Source organism: Tamandua tetradactyla, chromosome 1, assembly GCF_023851605.1.
Source record: "Tamandua tetradactyla isolate mTamTet1 chromosome 1, mTamTet1.pri, whole genome shotgun sequence".
In the NCBI taxonomy this organism is placed as follows: domain Eukaryota; kingdom Metazoa; phylum Chordata; class Mammalia; order Pilosa; family Myrmecophagidae; genus Tamandua; species Tamandua tetradactyla.
In genome coordinates this window covers 85,107,254-85,124,846 of record NC_135327.1, presented here as the reverse complement: position 1 = coordinate 85,124,846, position 17,593 = coordinate 85,107,254, and the positions used below count along the sequence as shown (strand labels likewise).

Below are 17,593 nucleotides of genomic sequence, written 5' to 3'. Positions count from 1 at the left end.
ATGTTACCTTTCCTTGCAAAGAGGAATTTAGTTTGCAAGTGGAATTAACATATTAATCAACTGATCTAAAGCCAGGGACATTTTCCTGGATTATCCAAGTGGGCCCAGTGTATTCACAAGGGTCCTTAAAATTGGAAGACTGAGGCAGAAGAGGTGCTAAGAGTGATGAGATGTGATCTAAGAAAGACTGGATCTGCAGGTGCTGGCTTTGAAAATGGAAGAAGAGAGTCATGAGCCAAGGAATGCAGGTGGTCTCTAGAAGGTGGAAAAGGCCAAGGGAATGGATTCTCCCCCAGAATCTCCAGAAAGGAACGCAGCCCTGCTGACACCTTCACTGAGGCCTAGTGAGACCCAGTTTGGACTTATGAATTACAGAACCGTGAGGTGATAAACTTGTATTGCCTCAGAAACTACATTTGTGGCAATTCATTACAACAGCAACAAAACACTTATGCACACTATACCTGCCCCCCCCACATGCAACATTATATGCTTTCTAGTTACAAAAGTAAGGTATGCATGTTACTAAAGAAAGCAAACAGAGCAAAAACGTTTAATGCAGAAAGTGAAAATTCCTTATCATTTTCATCCTCCACCCTCCTCTGATATCCACTACTGACTGATGGGTATCTGCACTGGGGGTGGGACTCTCTGCTGTGCAGGCCTCCAGCTGCCTGTCCACAGCCATGGGCTGCCATCACTACTTGGCAGCACCCATGTGACCCCCAGCATTATTTTATGATCTGTAGACAGTGCAGAAAGAGGGCACCTGTGCCACAGAAAGAAAGCATACCCGAAAGCTGGCCCTTAGATCTTGCTAAAGAGAGTTTTGTAGGCATGAACGTTAATTATACAACTAATTTTCAGAGAGACACTTTGTGGAGCTTACTTTCACCTGGCAGCACATCCCCTCAGGCATGCAAAATATCATCACTATCAACATGAGCACACTGCCAACATGAACCACAGGAACTGGCCGACCTCCTCCAGTCTGATGCCTCAGGCTTCCTTTGGTAAGGATGCACTTTTGGGATTTAAGGTAGAGAACTGTAACTTTTATAGGATTTGAGTATCTAAGTGCTCATCCCCTACAGCTAGTTCATGCAGGACTTGGGTAATATTCTTCCATATACCTTATCTGTGTATATGTCAACAGCACTAATAGTTGCATTATTATCATTTACAAACATGCAGATTTCCCTATTTCAGGAGAAGCAGCCTTAATGAAATCTTCTCAGAAAGCAGATAGATACTTGATGCCAGAGCACATGACCCCAGTGCAGTCTCCTCCTCCTGGAAGAACAGGTGTCTATGGCATATCAAAGCCGAGGACCAAAGCTTTAGTACTGTAGCATGTGAAGAGTTGAATCCATCCAGGGGCAAAGCATTCATAGCCATCTCATAGTCTCTTCATTTATTTCTTCTCCTTTTTGGAGAAGGAGAATCATGACAAAGGCCTCCCCACTCTTCTGTCTCTCCCAGGATGACTTGTCCCTGGAGTGCAAAGTCTCTCATAAACATGTGACATAGACCTAGCAGGCTACAGTCATAATCACAAGGGTTATATCACATGAGAATTAATGGGCTGCTTTCCTTTACTTTCCTTCTTGAATCTTGCTCCTCTTCAGGACCATTGCTTTGGCACTTGGTAGCTCTAGATTGCAGTTTCAGGACATGTGCTCTTCATGAGGACATTTACAGGAGCCTATTTCAATGAATTAAACCAATGGTCCAAGATGCAAAGTCAAAGTCATCGACATGACCTCAATGGAGTTGCAACCATCTGCTATCACCGCAGTCAGACCATTATGTGGATGGAGACTACCAGGTTCTAACCAGACTTGGGGAAGAGTGACATTTTCCATTCCTAGTTTTCTTTCTTTTCAACCAGTATTGGCTTAAGACACCATAACCACCATGGAAAAGAAGGCTGGGATGTAAATTCATAGAAAAGGCAACAGGGAGGCAAAGACCAACAAATATATCAAGGAACTCAAATAGTGTGTTGGGCACCAACCAAACCCCTGAGGTCCCCACAGGATGAGTGTGAGGACAGACTCTCAGACTGGACACTGTTGGGTACTAAGGTTAGAGTATAGAATCAGCGACATTCCTTAGTGCCAGGTGGTAGGCTTGGGTGGTGGGACTGACCATACCCACAGCCATACTGTAGTAGAAAATTACAGGCAGTAAAGGCTGAAATACAGCAATCAGCAAATATTACTAGCCATGTCATTATTGTTAACAAGGTCCTGCCTTGTTTTAACAATAAAGGCTTTATATATTTCTAAAAGCATGCATGATGTTTCTGCTTGCTTTGAGTTAGTTAATACTCTTCTCTCCAACTAATATTCACACTCAAACAGAAATGTGAAATTTACACTTTGGTGAGAAATTACAATGTAAAAAAATCAGAGGACACCACAATTTAATGAATCAAATGATTACTATAAGCCAAAAAATGCTACACACATTATTCGATTCTTGAATGAGAGCCTTCATTTTGATAAAAATTCCTTTTGACCCAGTCAAAAGAAGATTTCTCAACGCACCCAAAATCCATATAGAAACCAAACAACCTAGATGTAACAATCTTTCTGATCTCCATTTCTCCTTGCCAAGGCACCTTCCCCAATATATCTTGGAATAACAAAAGTGCCCCCCCAAAACTAACACCAGTAAAGAAAGAAAGTTCACACAGACAAGATTCCCATAGAAATGGCTCGTGACTCCGGTTTTGTTAGCCCAAAGGAACAAAGCATTTTTTTGGTGTCCCTAAGAAAGAAGAGCATTGTGGGCATATAGCTACATTTCTTTATAATTAAGCCACTCTTTCTCCACTCTCAAAACAACCAAAGGATCAGTCAGTCTTAGTCTCCTGCATTGCCAACCAATCTTCCTTACCTTGTTGAAGTCTTCAGAAGTTGCCCTCATTTCTTTCCAGGTCTTGTTCAGGAGCTGGATACAGATGCAGAAAAATTCCTCAAAGGATCTGTCATGGGTGAAGAACATCGGGTGGAAGTCGTTGCAGGTCTCACTAGCTGGAGGAAGAGAAGGGAAGTAAAGGAGGATGTATTTAAAACAATAAAGGGACAGGATAGAGCTGAATGGAGGTGCCCCAAGGAGAGCCAATGGAAGTTTTGAAAAAATAGTCAAATTATAGCCTTCATAGAACTTAGAATTTTAAGACCAGATGTTCACACCTACTGCTAAGCATGTATTTCAGCCAAAGAATGTCAGCTACTGACCCAGCCCAAACCATGATCCTTATTTCATTGTTCCATGATCTCTGGCGTTGAATATAAGTTCTGTATCTGCCTTTTTGACTATGTAAAAACTATTCAATTCTCTCTCTCCAGGCAGAGATGGCTGGAGGTCAAAACAACCAAACAAGTTTGAAGGCTGCAACTCAACCCATCCTGACAAAACCATGAAGTCAGCCAAGACTCACTTCGAAATTCCAGGGGTCTCATCCTGTGATATGAACTCAAAGTATGGCCCCACTTTCCTTCTACCCAGACTAGCACCCCAAGCCTTCCATAATTCCACATATCTATCAATCTTACATTTTTATAGCCATGTTACATACATTATACCTCACTGATCTTTACAATAACTTTGAGAGATAACCAGAGCTGTTATTATTCATGTCTTATGGGTGAGGACATAGTAGAACCTAAGGAACTAGGTTTTGTGATCCCTCAAAGCCAGTATTTTAAGGTTTTTTTTTAGCTTCTTTTTTTTATTGTATAGTATAACATACATACAAAGCAAAGAAATAAAAATGCAATAGTTTTCAAAGCACTCTTCAACAAGTGGTTACAGGACAGATCCCAGAGTTTGTCATGGGCTACCATACAATCCTCTCATATTTTTCCTTCTAGCTGGTCCAGATATAGGAGGCTAGAGTGCTTAAATACTTTAGATTTTTTAGGTTTCTATTTTCAGTTGCTCTAAAATACTGGAGACTAAAAGAGACTAAAAGAGATAACAATTTAACGATTCAGCAGTCATATTCATTTGTTAAGTCCTATCTTCTAGATATAATTTCACCAAACTTCGATCTTTCCATACCTTTCTTTAGGGTTGTTTGGGCTATGGCAATTCTAAATTTTTGATATTGGAAGGGTCTGTCACTAATATGGGGTAAGGAGATGGAACTATCTGATGTTCTGGAGTGGCTGGGCTAGCTTTCAAGACTTATCTGGACCAGGGACACATCTGGAAGTTGAAGGTTTCTGGAAAGTTACTCTACTGCCTGGAACCCTTGTAGAATCTTATATATTGCTCTAAGTGTTTTTTAGGATTGGCTGGAATGGTCCTGGTTGGGGATTGGCAGGTTATAATAGGTAGCAAGATTTTCCTGAAACTTGCATAAGAGCAACCTCCAGAGTAGCCTCTCAACTGTATTTGAACTCTCTCTGCCACTGATACTTTATTAATCACACTTCTTTTCCCCCTTTTGGTCAGGATGTAATCATTGATCTTACAGTGTCAGGTCTGGATTTATCCCTGGCAGTCATCTCCCATGTCACCAGGGAGACTTTCACCCCTGAATGTCATGTCCCAATTAGGGGGGAGGGCAATGATTTCACTTGCAGAGTTGAGCTTAGAAAGACTGAGGCCACATCTGAGCAACTACAGAGGTCCTCCAGAAGTAACTCTTAGGCATACCTATAGGTAGTCTAAGCTTCTCCACTACCTACATAAGCCGCACAGAGTAAGCCTCATGATCGAGGGCATTGTCTATTGATTTGGATATTCCCTAAAGTTTGACACAGTATCAGGGGATTCCCTGATGGTAAGGTTTAATAGTTCCATATTCTTTCTCCCCTCCCTCAGGGGACTTTGCCAATACTTTTTGATTATCTGCTTAATATATTCTAGGATGTTTCCAGGCATTACAATAATCTATACAGGATTAAAGGACCTCTTTCTTATTCTGTGCTTTCTGTGTTTCAGTTGTTCAAATGAGTTATACAGATAGGTTGAATTAGATTATGCACTACAGAAAATGTCAGCTCCAGATCAAATATACCTTTCTTTCATTGGTCTCAAAGAGTATGCGTGGTTCTAAAATATAAACACTGTCTTCCTTACCCCTATGTTCTGAATAACTTTAACCCCAACCTGTTCGGCTTTGTTCTTATCTCTAAATATCAGGATACATATATAAAACAGCCTCTCAAAATCCAGAAATAATAATCACCACTCCAGACTTAATGTGTCTGCTCTAAAAGCTTACAATCTGGCCCCTGTTTTCTTATAAGCAGGGTGACCTAAAGGTGACCATACCATTGTTGTTTTTTTTGTTTCTGGCTTATTTTGTCTCACCAAATTTCCAAATGTTCATTCACATCATTGCATGCCTCACGACATTGTTCTTTTTTGTAGCAGCACAACCTTTGTTCACAAGTATACACCATCGTTTGCCAATCCACTTCTCTGTCAGTGTATCCTTCAGCCACCTGCATTCATTGGGCATCATGCAGAGGGCCAAAAGTCATGGTCCATCAACATTCTCAATTTTAGATAATTTCATTGTTCCCAAGAGATAGAAAACCAATAAGCACACCCTCACCAACTAGGAAATCTAAATCTCCTCTTAATTCTTGTCCCTCATCCCATTATTTACCTCTGTTGTTGCTGTGGTAGTGCTGATGGTTTCCTTTTGAATACAACTCATATCATGCAATAGCAGTTTTCCTCCTGTACCCTGGACTTAAACACTATATAAGAATCATATCTTTGAAGTAACTCTTATGAGAACTTACTCATATTTAAAGTGTGAATCAGTGGGACATGTAGGTCCATACAACACCTTTCAGTCTTGTTCATCTCCAACATTGTAATATTACTTATAGACCCACTAGAGAATCACCTTTGCTCCTATCTATTCCCTTACACTGGAATTCAACCTCATTAGCTAATGGTTCACCCATCTCTAGTTTCTGTGTATCTCTAAGTCCTCTATATTCTATTTTATAAGCCTCTGATTGTATCTTTATGCTGGTCATAAAAGTGGAATCACACAGTATCTATCCTTTTGGTTCTGCTAATTCCACTCAGCATTATGTCCTCAAGGCTCATCCCTCTTCTCATGTGCTTCAGGACGTGATTTTGTCTTACTGCTGCATAATATTCCATTGTATGTTTATACCACATTTTGTTGATCTGTTGATGGGCATTTGGTTTGTTTCCATCTTTTGTCGATTGTGAACAATGCTGCTATGAACATCGGTGTGCAAATGTCTGTATGTGTAATTGTTTTCAGCTCTTATGGGTATATACCAAGTACTGCTATTGCTAGGTCATAAGGCAACTCGATATTTAGTTTCCTAAGGAACTGCCAAACAGCCTTCCATAGTGGCTGCACCATTATACATGCCCAGTAGCAATGCATAAGTGTCTCAGTTTCTCCACATCTTCACATTTATAGTTTCCTGTTTGTTTAATAGCAGCCATTGTTATAGGTATGAGATGGTATCTCATTGTAGTCTTGAGCTACATTTCCCTTATAGCCAGTGAAAATGAGCATCTCTTCAAGTGCTTTTGAGCCATCTGTATTTGCTCTTCAGAAAAATGCCTATACATATCTTTAGCCCATTTTATAATTGGGTTGTTTGTTCTTTTGTTGTTGAGTTGTATGATTTCTTTGTATATATAGGATAGCAAACCTTTTCCTGATATGTGATTTCCAAATATTTTCTCCCATTGAGTTGGATGCCTCTTCACCTTTTTGACAAAGTCTTTTGAGGTACAGAAGCATTTGATTTTGAAGAGTTTCCATTTACCTATTTTTTTCTTTTGTTGCTTGTGCTTTGGGTGTAAAGTTTAGGAAGCTACCACCTATTACTAGGCCTTGAAGATGTTTCCTTACATTTTCTTCTAGAAGCTTTATGGTGCTAGATCTTATATTTAGGTATTTGGTCCACTTTGAGTTAATTTTTGTGTAGGGTGTAAAACAGGGGTCTTCTTTCATTCTCTTGACTACTGATGTCCAGTTCTTCCATGCCCAATTATTGAAAAGATTATTTTGTCCCAGTTCAGAGGATTTGGGGGCCTTGTCAAAAACCAGTTGACCATAGATTTGGGGGGCTATTTTTGCACTCTCGATTCAATTCCATTGGTCAATGCTTCCGTCTTTGTGCCAGTACCATGCTGTTTTGACCACTTGGTTTAAAATAAATCTTAAAGTCAGGGAGTGTTAATCCTCCCACTTCATTCTTCTTTTTTAGGATGTTTTAGCTATTCGGGGTCTCTTTCCCTTTCAGAGGAATTTGGTAGTTAGCTTTTCCAAATCTTCAAAGAAGGTTGTTGGAATTTTGATTGGTACTGTGTTGAATCTGTAGATCAATTTGGGGAGAATTAACATCTTAACTATATTTAGCCTTTCTATCCAAGAGCAGAGAATGGTTTTCCACCTATTTAGATCTACTTTGATTTTCTTTTAGCAATGTTACATAGTGTTCCATGTACAAGCCCTTTATGTCCTTAGTTAAGTTCATTTCTAAGTATTTGATTATATTAGTTGCTATTTTGAATGGAATTTTTTCCTTAACTGACTCCTCAGCTAGGTCACTGCTTGTGTATAGAAATGTTACTGATTTTTACACATTAATTTTATGTCCCGGAATCTTGCTGAATTTGTTTATTAGCTCAAATAACTTTGCTGTAGATTTCTCAGGATCTTCCAAGTACAGTATCCTATCATCTGCAAATAATGGGAGTTTTACTTCTTCTTTTCCAATTTGATGCCTGTTATTTCTTTGTCCTGCCTGACTGCTCTAGCTAGAACTTCTAGCACAATGTTGAATAATAGTGGTGACAATGCACATCCTTGTCTTGTACCTGATCTTGGGGAAAGACTTTCAGTTTCTTTCCACTGAGTATGACGCTAGATATTGGTTTTTCGTATATTCCCTTTTTCATATTGAGGTAAGTACCTTTGATTCTTATCTTTTGGAGTGTTTTTATCAGAAAACGATGTTGAATTTTGTCGACTGCTTTTTCAGCATCAATCGAAATGATCATGCGATTTTTCCCTTTTGATTTGTTAATGTGCTGTATTACATTAATTGATTTTCTTGTGTTGAACCATCCCTGTATTCCTGGTATAAACCCCACTTGGTCATAGTGTATAATTCTTTTAATGTGCCATTGAATTCGATTTTCTACTATTTTATTTAGAATTTTTGCATCTATGTTCATTAGGGAGATTGGCCTGCAGTTTTCCTTTCTCATAGCATCTTTACCTGGTTTTGGTATTAAAATATTAGTTTCATAAAATGAGTTAGGTAGAGTTTCTTTTTCCTCAATTTTTTGGGAAAGTTTGAGCAGAATTGGTGTTAGTTCTTTCTGGAATGTTTGATAAAATTCCCCTGAAGCGATCTGGCCTTGGGCTTTTCTTTGTAGGAAAATTTTTGATGACTGCTTGAATCTCTTTACTTGTGATTGGTTTGTTAAGATCTTCTATTTCTTCCTGAATCTGTGTAGCTTGTTTGTGTGTCTCCAGGAATTTGTCCATTTCATCTAAGTCGTCTTGTTTGTTGGCATACAGCTGTTCATAGTATCCTCTTATGATTTCTTTTATTTCTTCAGGCTCTCTGGTAACATACTCCTTCTCATTTCTAATTTTGTTTATTTGCATCCTCTCTCTTTTTTTCTTTGTCAGTCTTGCTAGTGGCCCATCGATTTTATTGATTTTTCTCAAGGAACCAACTTTTGATTCTTTCTACTGTTCTTTTATTCTCCCCTTCATTTATCTCTGCTTTAATCTTTATTTCTCTTCTCCTATTTGTTTTGGTGTTAGTTTGCTGTTCTTTCTCAAGTTCCTCCAGGTTTACTGTTAGGTCCTTGATTTTTGTTCTTTCTTGTTTTTAATATAGGCATTTAGGGCAATAAACTTCCCTCTCACCACAGCCTTTGCTGCATCCCATAAGTTCTGATAAGTTATATTCTCATTTTCATTCATCTCTAGATAGCTACAGATTTCTCTACCAATTTCTTCTTTGACCTACTGGTTGTTTAAGAGTGTGTTATTTAATCTCCATATATTTGTGAATGTTCTTATTCTTTGGTGGTTATTGAGATCCAGCTTCATCCCATTGTGATCAGAGAAAGTGCTTTAAATATTTTCAGTATTTTTAAATTTATAAAGACCTGTTTTGTGCTCCAGCATACAATCTATCCTGGAGAATGTTTCATGAGCACTAGAGAAAAATGTGATTTGGGGCACAATGACCTTTATATGTCTGTTAGGCCTAATTCATTTATCACGTTATTTAACTTCTCTATTTCCTTATTGATCTTCTGTCTGGTTGTTGTAACTATAGAGGAGAGTGGTATATTGAAGTCTACTACTATTGTTGTTGAAACATCTATTGCTCCCTTCAGTTTTGCCAATGTCTGTTTCATGTACTTTGAAGCTTCTTGATTGGGAGCATAAACATTTATGATTGCTATATCTTCTTGGTGAATTGACCCTTTAATCAGTATTTGGTGTCCTTTGTCTTTTATGATGTCTTCACATTTAAATTCTATTCTGTCAAATATTAATATAGCTACTCCTGCTTTCTTTTGGTTACAACTTGCCTCGAAAATCTTTTTCCATCCTTTCATTTTCAAACTATTTGTACCCTTGTGTCTGAAATGAGTCTCTTGTAAGCAGCATATAGCTGGATTACGCGTCTTCAGCCATTCTGCCACTGTGTATCTTTTAATTGGTAAGTTTAGTCCATTAACATTCAAAGTTATTACTGAAAAGGCAGTTCTTGATTCCACCATCTTATCTTTTTTATTTTATTTGTCAGACCTATGTATTCTTTTCCCTCTTTCGCTTTGTAGTATTTAAATTACTCTTATTGGTACTCTTCAATTCTATGCCCTCCTCCAGACCTCCCTCTCCTGTCTTTTTTTTTCAGCCAGCAGAATACCTTTTAGTATTTCTTGTAGGGCTGGTCTCTTCTTAACAAGTTCTTTCAGGACTTCTTTGTCTGTGAAAACTTTAATCTTTCCCTCAGTTTTAAAGGCCAATGTGGCTGGGTACAGAATTCTTGGCTGGAACTCTTTCTCTTTCAGGACCTTGAATACATCATACCACTGCCTTCTTGTCTCCAGGGTGCTAGTTGTATAGTCTGAACTCTATTATTTGGTTTTCTTTGTATGCAGTGGATTGTTTCTCTCTTGCCGCTTTCAGGATTTTCTGCTTCTCTTCAACATCTGACAGACTGATTAGTATGTGTCTTGGGGAAGGCCTATTTGGATTTATTCTGTTTGGGGTTTGTTGGGATTCTTTGACTTGTAAATTTATGTCCTTTATGAGGGTTGGGAAGTTTTCCCCCATTATATCCTCAACTACTCATCCCAGCCTTACTCCTCTCTTCCCCTTCTGGGACACCAATGATTCTTATATTTGACCACTTTGTTTTGTATATCATTTCCCTGAATTTCCATTCAATTTTTTTCCATCTTTTTTTCCATTTGCTGTTTTGAGTCTTCGAAGTCAATTATCCTGTCCTCTATATTAGTTATTCTTTCTTCTGTCTTTTCAAATCTGGTGTTGTACGCCTCTAGTATTTGGTCAACAGAGACTTTAGGCTCTGTGATTTCCACTACTTTTCTATTTATTTCTTCAAATTCCTCTTCGTGTTCTTCTACTGTCTTCTTGATCTCCTTTTTATCAGTTGCTATCCCACTTCTTTTATTAAGTAGAGTTGTATAAACATCTTTGATTAGTTGTTCCAATGTCTGCATCTCCTCTGGTGTTCTAATTTGGTCATTAGGCAGGGCTATATCTGTCTGCACTGTGATATGCTTAGTGATCTTCTGCTGTCTTCATGGCACAAAAATATCTTGATTGGTTTACTTTGGGAGCTGATTTCTTTCAGCTGTCTAAGGTCTTGCGCTTGCAAAATGGTTGTACAACAGGGAGCAGGGCATGGGGTGAAGCACTCAGTGTGGTGACGTGGTTCAGGGCAGGTATGGGTGCAGGTTGGGGTTGCTAGGCTGATGCTTGTTAACATGGGCACCCAGCATCTACGGAGGATGTAGCTGTGCAGGTGCACCAGTCTGGAGGGCATCACCTTTGTATGTACTGGTCTAAGGTACAGAGCCCTTTGTTTACATGTGTAGAGCTGTGGCAGCTGGTAGGCATTATGCTTTCATGTATTGGCAGCAGATGTGATCTGGCTGTGCAGGTTGGTACTTTCTCAGAACTGGGAAGTGAGGCTGAGGGCCATGTGCACGTGCAGTTCTAGGACTGCTGTAAAGTGTGGTTCCCAGACCTGAATGACTTGAGTGGGGGCCTGTGCACACACATGTGCCTGGGAGTGCCATAAATGGATGCGCTGACTTCATGGGGCAGGTGAGGGGGACAGGGGGTGAAGCTTTGCGATACTATGGATGGGAGGGCAGGGTAGCCTGGGTATGGAGGTTAGTGCCCGCAGCCTTCATGCATTAGCAACAACCTGCAGGGAATAGGGAGGGGGAGATTGTACTCAGAAGGGGTGCAGAAGAGGTGTGCTGGGCTGCACTTGGGGTGAGGGTGTGAGGCATGTGCACTGGGGACTGGTGGGGTGGGGGCGTCTGGGGCATGGGGAATGGAAGCAGCGATTGGGTTCAGGTGCTTCAGGTGTGGGGTGAGTTGTCAGTCATGAGGTGCACTGGTGAGGGTAGCACGCCCAAGGAACACAGCCTGGTTTACTTCCTAGTCCCACGTTTCCATCCATGCACTCCTGTGGGCTCCGTGGGTCTGTGCCTCTGCATCAGGCTCCAGTTTTCTGCCTCTCAGTTCCTTGGTCTCTGCAATCAAGGCTGACATATGTGGTGCAGAAGGTTCTCCCAGGTCAGCTGCACTCCTGAATCGCCACCTCAGTTGCCTTCCTGTCCCTTCTCTAATTTTTCCATGGAGCAGGGCTAATCTCAAGCTACTATAGTCAGCCATCTTCCCGGAATTCACTATTCTAAGGTTTTTTAACAGATAATAAGCTGCTACATGTGGGAGAAGTATTTCTATTTTAACTGGAAATGCTTTAATGATCAGTTAGTCTTCAAGTCCCAGAATGGTGGAATTTCAGGAGGGGGGGAGGTGAAAGGTGGAAGGGAGATGTACAACAGAAGCCTGTCTATCTGGGGAGAGAAGCTGGTACCTGCCATGTGACTCCACATAGAGAAAATCCTCTGTGCATCCCCTCAATGAGAGAAGCTCTGTCCAAAAAGGGACAGGCCACAAGACAGGGCCACACACAAATATATGCCCATCTCTTCTAATGTCTACCTTTATGAATACAGTAAATTTCAGACCTGGAATAATTTAAAACAACAACAATGTGGTCCATGTTTATGTAGCTCACCCCTCCAGAAGGGTGCAAACCCATCTGAAGATATGTGAGTGCTATTTTCTTCAAGACCATGCCAGGGCCTGGGCTAGCAGCAATGTAGTCACACGGAAAGGGTGCAGGATTAGGCGGCAGAAGATTTGGGTTCAAGGCCAACCCAGGCTAATTATGTACAAGTCACTTCACCTTTCTGAGCCTCAACTTTCATAACTAAAAATAGAAACCGTATCTTCTCTGCCTTCTCTAGAGGTTAAGGAGGGGGTCAAATGATACGATTTATGGGAATGTGCTTTGGAAGGTTAAAACCGATGTAAATACAGACAGTAGGGGTGGGATAACGAATGTTATCAGTTTATCATTTCCAGGACATGAGCTGTTCTTTCATTTCCCCCCAATTCCTATTCAGTCCTGTTCACATCTCAGAAATTAGAGACAAGAGCATATAAGATGCCTCAACTCTCAGTCTGTGTTTCTGACAGAAAGACAGCAAATCTGAAGTTCTAACCTGTGACACCAAGCTATTCAAGGAACTTGGAACATAAATACAGGTGGATTGTGCTGTTTGCTGCCCTGGGCAATGAGCTGTCAGCTTCACTTTCATAAGCCACGGAGCCAATGGAATTTATAAATCTACTGAAGCAAACCGACTGCCATCTAAGAACTTGTTATTAATCACATTATCACAGTATGTTTTTCTGGCCTAGTGTGATTACATGTGTACTTTATGCCATAGTTAAAGACTTTATGGTCCTCCTGGTTCTACGATAGCCAGAGAAAACCGAGACCCATCATCAGGCTGACTCTTGCTTGGGTGGAGAGGGAAGGAAGCAACTACATTAATAATAGGTGGTATTTATTAGATGCATATTGAGTACAAAGTGGTCCACAGGGATTGCCCTCAATTTTTGGCTCTCCTAGAATTTGGCCCCAAATAACCATTTGAAGCTCACAGTTTAGTTGGTCCAACAAGCAAGCTTCCTACCTTAGCTGACATCAAGAACTTGGGTCATTTCCTTATGACTGCTGCTTTGACAATTAATTTCTACACCCACTCTCCTAGATCTCCCACGTTCCTCTTCAACATAAACCTTGGTGGGGATCTCCAGGCCACTGGAGCCCACAGTCAGCACATGGCAACTGCACCTGGCCACAGGGCAGCGTGGCCAATGCGGACACCACCACTGCCACAGCAATGGGCCAGGCGCTGATGGGGGACTTGATTGACATTTTGTTACTTATTACAACAAGTTTATGGGGTATATTATTAAATTCTTTATTCTAAAGAGAAGAAATGGGAGATTTACCAAAGTTAGGTGACTCATCCTTGGTCACATGGCTCATAAGTCATGGAGGTGAGATTCAAACGTAGGCCTGCTTGGTTCCAAAGCCTATTATTTTCCTGTTACACTCTATTTCCTTATTTTATTTTCCAGTTATCCCTGACTCCCCCACACTCCCCATGTGCTTTTCCACATGTCAGCAGTATATATGAAGGAAAATCCTACAAATGGCAAAAAGTGATCTTAACTATTAATACTTAAGGTATATTTGAAACTCCTCTGCTTCCCTACTACTTGTGGTCAAGGTAGAGTTATATTACAATTATCAGGGTTATACTCTTCTTCTGGATTGTATCCAGATACTTTCTGGGTCTGAGAAAAACTGCATTCTTGACTCAACTCTTCTGATTATCCAAGAGACCTACCTTCAACTGAACCTACTCTTTTATCTTCCTCAAGAGTCTCAGCGTCTGCAACACATAAAAATTCTACGAGTAGTCAGTCACTGGATAAGAATCACAGCGTACAATTATATTGATCTATTAATTAAAAAAAAAATACAAGTTGAGTTCCATGTTAACAGAACTCCACTTTTGGTCATGACAATAATGCGCTCAGCTAAAAGCTCTATTTCCCAATCTCCTTTGCAACTAAAAGCGATCATTTTACCTACTCCCAGCCAATGTACATAAGTAGAGATTGCTGTAAAGTTTCTAAGAAAGGCCGTTCAATGGGGGCAAGCTTGATTAGATTGTCCCTTTTGCTTCTGCCTTCACACCTTTCACACTTTTTTTCATATTTGGAACACAAGAGTCATGGCTAGCACACTGGCAGTTATTTTGCCAGCATCAAAGTGTGGACCACACACTAAAAATGGGAGAGTTGAGAGGCTGAAGGAGCCTGCATTTCTGATGACACTGTGGAACCACCACACTATGCTGAACTGTTTACCTATGAATGTCTTTGTACATGATTTGTTTTAAGCCATTGTTTCCATGTTTTCTGTTACTTTTAGCCAAATACAATTACTACTGATATGCAAAGTCAAATACATGGAGGTAAACAAACATTAGCATTAGAGAATATAAGCTCAGGATTACTAGAGGTGAAAATGAGGAGGCAGGATCATGGTTACAGTCAGACTGACTGACATCAAAAACCAAATCTAATTCTCCCTATCATGCTATGTAATCATGGACAATTAAACTCCCTGAACCAGTAAGCTCATCTGTAAAATAAATAACCACATAAGATTTATAAGCCTCAAATTAGATTACGTATGTGAAGTGCATGATAAGAAGCCTATCAGTAGTATAGACTTTGTAAACAGGGGCTATTAGTTATTATTTTTATCATCATTATCAGTGCAAAATATAGCTTCTTAAAGATGCTACAATTCTAGGAAATGAGGAAAGAAGGAAGAACCAGGTGTATAGTCTCTGGGGTCCTACAAATAACCGTCTCTCTTTTTGGTTAAGTCAAAGACCTATGGAAGTATTCAGAGTACAAAATGAAATTCTACATGCTGAGGGTACATGCACCCACAATTAGCAATGGCAAACAGACATAGTCTTCAGACAAAAACAGCACCTGACTCCTTTCCACTGTACTGTGTTATGAAAATAACATGCATTTCAGCATCAGATAAGACTTGATCCGAGTTCTCACTAGCTTTGTGATATTGAGCATCTCACTCCCTTGGCTTCCTTATTAGTAAGAAGGAAATACTAGTTACCTCCTGGGGTTGCATGAGGTAAAGTGCCTGGCAGAGGCTGGGCCATAATATAAAGAAAGTCTATTTAAATTCTCATCATCTGGTTCAAACCTCAAAACAATAACTGACTCTCTTAGGTTTTTTGAAGCTGGTGACAAAACAATTCTTGCTAATGGTCCATTAAAAAATATTAGAAACAGGGAGACAGTCAAGTGGGTTGAGGCTTGCCACCTGAATTAATGCATTAGCCTGCATTCACTCCCCATTCCAAAGAGGGAGGAAGAGGGAAAGTGGTGAAGGGTGGAAGAACATGAATCACAAAGCAGGCCTAAGAGACTAAAAACATTGAGTCAAGATTGGCATCATTCATGATTAGAACACCTTAGTCTCTGTGGTTTGAAAGGACGTATTATCCAAGAAAAGCCATGTTTTAATCCTAGTCCCATTTTGTGGGGGCAGCCATTTCTTCTAGTCCCTATTCAGTACGGTATGTTTGAATTTGTAATTAGATCATCTCCCTGGAGATGTGATTTAATCGAGAATGGTTGTTAAGCTGGATTAGGTGGAGGTGTGTCTCGACCTATTTGGGTGGGTCTTGATTTGTTTACTGGAATCCTAGATTCTGAGAGAGCAGAGAATGACATAGCCACGAGAAGCAGAAAGTCTGCCAGCCAGTGACCTTTGGAGATGAAGAAGGAAAATGCCTCCCGGGGAGCTTCATGAAACAGGAAGCCAGGAGAGAAAGCTGACAGGTGATGCCGTGTTTGTCATGTGCCCTTCCAGATGAGAGAGAAGCCCTGATTGTGTTCGCCATGTACCTTCTCACTTGAGACAGATAACCTGAACTTCATTGGCCTTCTTAAACCAAGGTATCTTTCCCTGGATGTCTTTGATTGGACATTTCTATAGACTTGCTTCAATTGGGACATTTCCACGGCCTATAAACTGTTAACTTGCAACGTATTAAATTTCCCTTTTTAAAAGCCATTTTGTTTCTTGTACATTGCAGTCTGGCAGCTAGCAAACTAGAACAACCTCCTAACATATTCACTGTGGGAGTGATGTCCAAGATGGACTGATAGTCAAATCTGTGTTCTGTAGTTACAAGTGACCAGCACTGGAAAACAAAATTTCCTTGGAGATACCATGGTGAAGAGAAGTGTTGAGGGGAGGTATAGTATAAAAATTCTAATCACCAGCATTTGCAGTAAACTATGTGCTGGGACCTTTTCAAAGAATTTTCTCTGTTTAACTTTCTTCATCCTCAATACAATGAAGGTACTATTATATCCCCATTTTACAGATAAGGAAACAGAGGAAAAATGAAATTAAGTAACTTGTGGTGGCAGGTCCAAGAATCAAAACCAGAATCAGTATTTTCAGTTACCTTGTGAAGGGACCGCCTTGGCATCATCCTAAATTTCCTTAAAAGATTTGTTCTTTTATATGAGGAGTGGGCTAAGAGCATATCAAAACAACTTGATCTTTGACCGGTTAATGAAAAGGCTTTTCTTGTATTGTGGGATTTAACTCTCCTTGTTTGAAAGATGTTCCTATGTTAGAGGCAAGGATGAATCACAAAGTATTAATATGTTATTCCTCTAAGACTTTCCGAATGAAGATAAGCAGATTGGAGGATTATCAAAATGAAGGATCCATCGAAATTATCAGACTGGTATTTCCCTCTCATTTTGCAGGTAAGAGTAGTAAGAAAAGCATAGTGGTTCACCCCAAAGCATATGGGGACATGCACACTGAAGCGAGACTGTCTGGGTTCAAATCCCAGCTCTGCTACTTATTGGTTGTGTGTTCTCGGGGCAACCTGTCCATGCCCCAGTTTTCTCCTCTGTAAAGTGGGGGCAACAACAGTACCAACTTCACCTGGTTGCTGTGAGGGCGAACAGGAACAGCGACTGGAACAGAGTGAGCACACTGCAAGGACAAGCCAACATATATCAAGTGAACCACATCCCAAGCTAGCCCATTCCTAAGCACTGGCTTTCATTAGCTCACAGGGATTGCTGAGGTCCTGAGAATAGAGTCCTTCCTTCAGAGGTTTAAACAAACAAAAAACAGGGAGGTCAATGTTTATTATTGCTTTCTGAAGGAAAACAAAAACACCGATTGAGAAAAAAGTATTGAATTAGCAGGCAGTGATTTTATAAATAAAATTTAGAGGAAAGCTTTCAATGAGATAAAAATAGGGAGACTTTTTTAAAAATGCAATTGTTTTTAAGATTACTATTTTTGACACAATGAGA

General features: G+C 40.1%; 1 protein-coding gene across 12 annotated transcripts in view; it reads right to left on the bottom strand.

Moving 5' to 3' along the window:
* Positions 1–17,593, bottom strand: part of ELMO1 (engulfment and cell motility 1) — a 577,880-nt gene that overhangs the window by 173,318 nt on the left and 386,969 nt on the right. For all 12 annotated transcript variants that reach the window (XM_077119672.1, XM_077119654.1, XM_077119621.1 and 9 more), the window contains one exon: positions 2,905–3,041. In XM_077119672.1, coding sequence (XP_076975787.1) covers positions 2,905–3,041 — 137 coding nt within the window. The remainder of the gene's footprint in view (positions 1–2,904; positions 3,042–17,593) is intronic.